The 3,221-nt window shown below is 35.7% G+C and overlaps 1 protein-coding gene across 1 annotated transcript in view; it reads right to left on the bottom strand.

The window, feature by feature from the left end:
- The window catches only part of LOC107715913 (serine/threonine-protein kinase 26-like), a 27,167-nt gene that overhangs the window by 14,035 nt on the left and 9,911 nt on the right, over positions 1 to 3,221 (bottom strand). The window contains exons 3-4 of the mRNA XM_016522180.1: positions 1,053 to 1,109; positions 843 to 951 (exon numbers count right to left, since the gene is read on the bottom strand). Of these exons, the coding sequence (XP_016377666.1) occupies positions 843 to 951; positions 1,053 to 1,109 (166 nt within the window). The remainder of the gene's footprint in view (positions 1 to 842; positions 952 to 1,052; positions 1,110 to 3,221) is intronic.

Here is a 3,221-nt window from a genome sequence, read left to right as displayed (position 1 = left end):
CCGACTAAGTTTGCAAGGTTTTTGAAATTAGATGTTTATTAGACATTCAAAGATTTGTTTAAATGATATAAATGCGTATTTGCTGAATGCTGACAGCAAACAAGAAAGAATTATAATGTTTGCCTTTCTATTACTAATAATATAAAAGCAATCGTTATAAGACTTTTTATATACATTTTAATTCCTTTGTTTAACCATTCTATCTGATTATTAGACAGACTTATATTCGTTTTTAGACAGAACTGTTAACGATGACAGCGAACAAGAGGGAGAATGTGAGCGGTGTGTGCTCAGGCGCTGCCGCTCTCAGCGCCGTCAAAATAAAAGTCCCGCCTCGAATGCATCGGCCAAACAGGAAAACTTATCGGCCGATGCCGATATTTAAAAAATGCCAAATATCAGCCGATATATCGGCCTTGGCGATATATCGGTCGACCACTAATGCTGATTTATTATCAATGTTGGAAACAGTTGTGATGCTTAATATTTTTTTTGTAACCTGTGACACTTTTTTCAGGGTTTTTCCAAGTAGAAATCTTTTGTAACAATATACACTACTGTTCAAAACATTAAAAATGACAAGTTTAAGGTTGAGCCCCACCCCTTTCAAAATAAAATAAAAAAATTAAATAAATAAATAATAATATTAAGAGTACAAAACTATTGAAGACAACACTAATCAGTGCAGCTATTTGCAGACTAACCAGCAGGAATCTACCTCACCCTGCATATAGTTCACACAAGTGGAAAAACAAACGGCAGTGGAAAAACAAAGTCGTCACACCCACTCAACCAAGCAGACAAATATTCCTCACATGGAGACAAATGCTCTGCGTACACACCTTTTATGTCCCTGTGGATTTTCTTCTCAGAGTGCAGGTAGTCCAAACCTTTCAAAATCTCCTTCAGCATGGTGGCTATCTGGTATTCGTCAAAGGGTCCGGCTCTCAGCTGCACACACACATAAACACAAAACAGGTTGAGGGTGTAGGGCACACGATCAGCCGCATTCTGTAGCGGTGGAGGCTCACAGATAAAGTCAAAGGACTTACCAGGTCCAGAGCTGAACCTCCGCCCAGATATTCCATTATGATCCATAGTTTACTACCCTGAAGGAAAAAACAAGACATTTAGATATGAACTCAGAGGTAGGAGAGCACTGAAAAATATCAATTGTGTAATAGCTCTGATTCGCCGAGTGAGTCAGACTCAAAACTGAGCTTGAGTTTCATAAATCTTTTTGTCAGACTTGTTTGTTGTTGAAACAGGAAACACTGGCTAGCATGATACTTGATGAATAATCACATTTTTATGAGATAAGTAACTATAATGGGATTATGACATATGTCAGAGGAGTGAATGAGAGTGCACCAGCAGAACAATTAACCTCTTAGCAGTTAACACGGAGTTTGTGCTTTAGTTTTTCTTTATTTTTTATTAATGTGTCCTTCTGCTTTTAAACTTTTTTTTTATTATAATGTATGTTTATTTGAACGCTTTCTCACGCACAATGTATAGCATAGCCTATATTTATGCCTTCTTTATTTTTTTTTTTGTATACAGCCTTCAATTTGGATGAGACCACTGGCCAAGATATGTTTCCCCCCCAATACATACATAAGAAAACATATTTTTTTATTCATTTAATTAAACTAAGAAATAATTAACCTATCAAAATAATTATTAGTAGCAGGTCTACTTAAATTATATAAATAGAAATATTTGATGAACAAAGTTTAAGTTCACCCCTCTCCAAAATGAAAATTCTTTCACCCTCAAATAATTCTAAACTTGTACGGCTTTCTTTCTTCTGTGAAAGACAAAAGAAAATATTTGAAGAATCTATCCGTGGTTTCTGTCCATATTATGAAAGTCAATTGTGACCCAAATAAGACTATATCAGCAAAGCCTGAAACATTGGCTAACCTCAAACCTCAGTGGCTCTCGCATGTCACAAGACATTTGACAAAGTATCTGTATGTATATTGTTGATATTTGATAATATTTGATTTGAGAGTGAATTCAGAAGACTTAAAATACACCAGTTTAGAGGATTTTCACTCAACCTTTATGTACTTTTTAGGGCATTAATGTACTGGGTCGAATTGACTTTCATAATTATGTACAAAACTTCTGTTCAATTCTGTACAAATATCCTTCAGATATCTTTTGTATTTTGTACAAGTTTTTGTCAGGCGAGTAAATTATGAAAAATTCCACAGTAAAAAAAAAAGCTCCACAGTAAAATTCCAGATGGTTAGTATTATTGTTTCATGTTTTAATTATCATTAAATCTGTATTTACATGGTGCTATCTTTAATGTTACCAGTGAATTTTTAACAATACTACTAGTATTCAATAATAGTATAACCATGGGCAACATTGGGCAAGGTGGACAATGGCCAATCAGAAACGTTTTAGAATTCACTCACCGCTGAAAGTGCCGGAGTTTTTATTAAGTGCAGTTTTCAAACATACATCCTGCAACGTTTCGGGAAAGACATCCTCATGTTAATGCTGGATTCACTCTCGAAATAGCAGTGATCGACACAGTGATAACAATAGCAATGGACGGGACAAAAAATATATGTACCAGTAATTTAAATTTCCAGTAACGGACGATAGAAAGTTCAGGAATGAATGGTATGCGATTTATGACAGAATATAGTCCCACGACAGATTTTTTTAACAATTTTTTTACGTGTCTCGCCTTTGGTAACAACAATTCAAAACAGACACATTTCAAGTGACTTGGGAAAAAGACACAGAAAACCTCAATGAACATCAGAAAAGCAGCGTGCACATTTCTGGTTAAAAATGAAAGGCCATCAACTGACACTTAAAACGGGATGCATCGCCATTCAAATCAGCAGCAAGAGTCAAAGCCAGTCCCCAGTTTAGTAAACGTTGGCATCCTCTTAACTGTGCTGTATTGACTACTTTAATGCATTGCAATATGATAGGTCATTGTTTTGATGCTTACTGTCGAAATATTTTTTTTTTTTGGCTTAGCAACATAGACAGTATAGTAACACACACTGAGGGGCTTGTTAACTCGTATTTTCCAAGTGTCTTGTTCTGTTTAAGTGGTAGTATCACATGGATGGGACTACACATATGGAAGTCATATGCATATAAGGTATTGCATACTGAAACTTGGCATTGCAAGTGTCAAATATGGTTATTTTGGGGAGGAAAAAGGATGGGGGGGGGGGGGGTTT

Source organism: Sinocyclocheilus rhinocerous, unplaced genomic scaffold, assembly GCF_001515625.1.
Source record: "Sinocyclocheilus rhinocerous isolate Xijiao unplaced genomic scaffold, SAMN03320098_v1.1 scaffold1967, whole genome shotgun sequence".
NCBI classification, from domain to species: Eukaryota; Metazoa; Chordata; class Actinopteri; order Cypriniformes; family Cyprinidae; genus Sinocyclocheilus; species Sinocyclocheilus rhinocerous.
The sequence above is the reverse complement of the archived record's forward strand: the minus strand, read 5'-3'. Positions and strand labels throughout refer to the sequence as shown.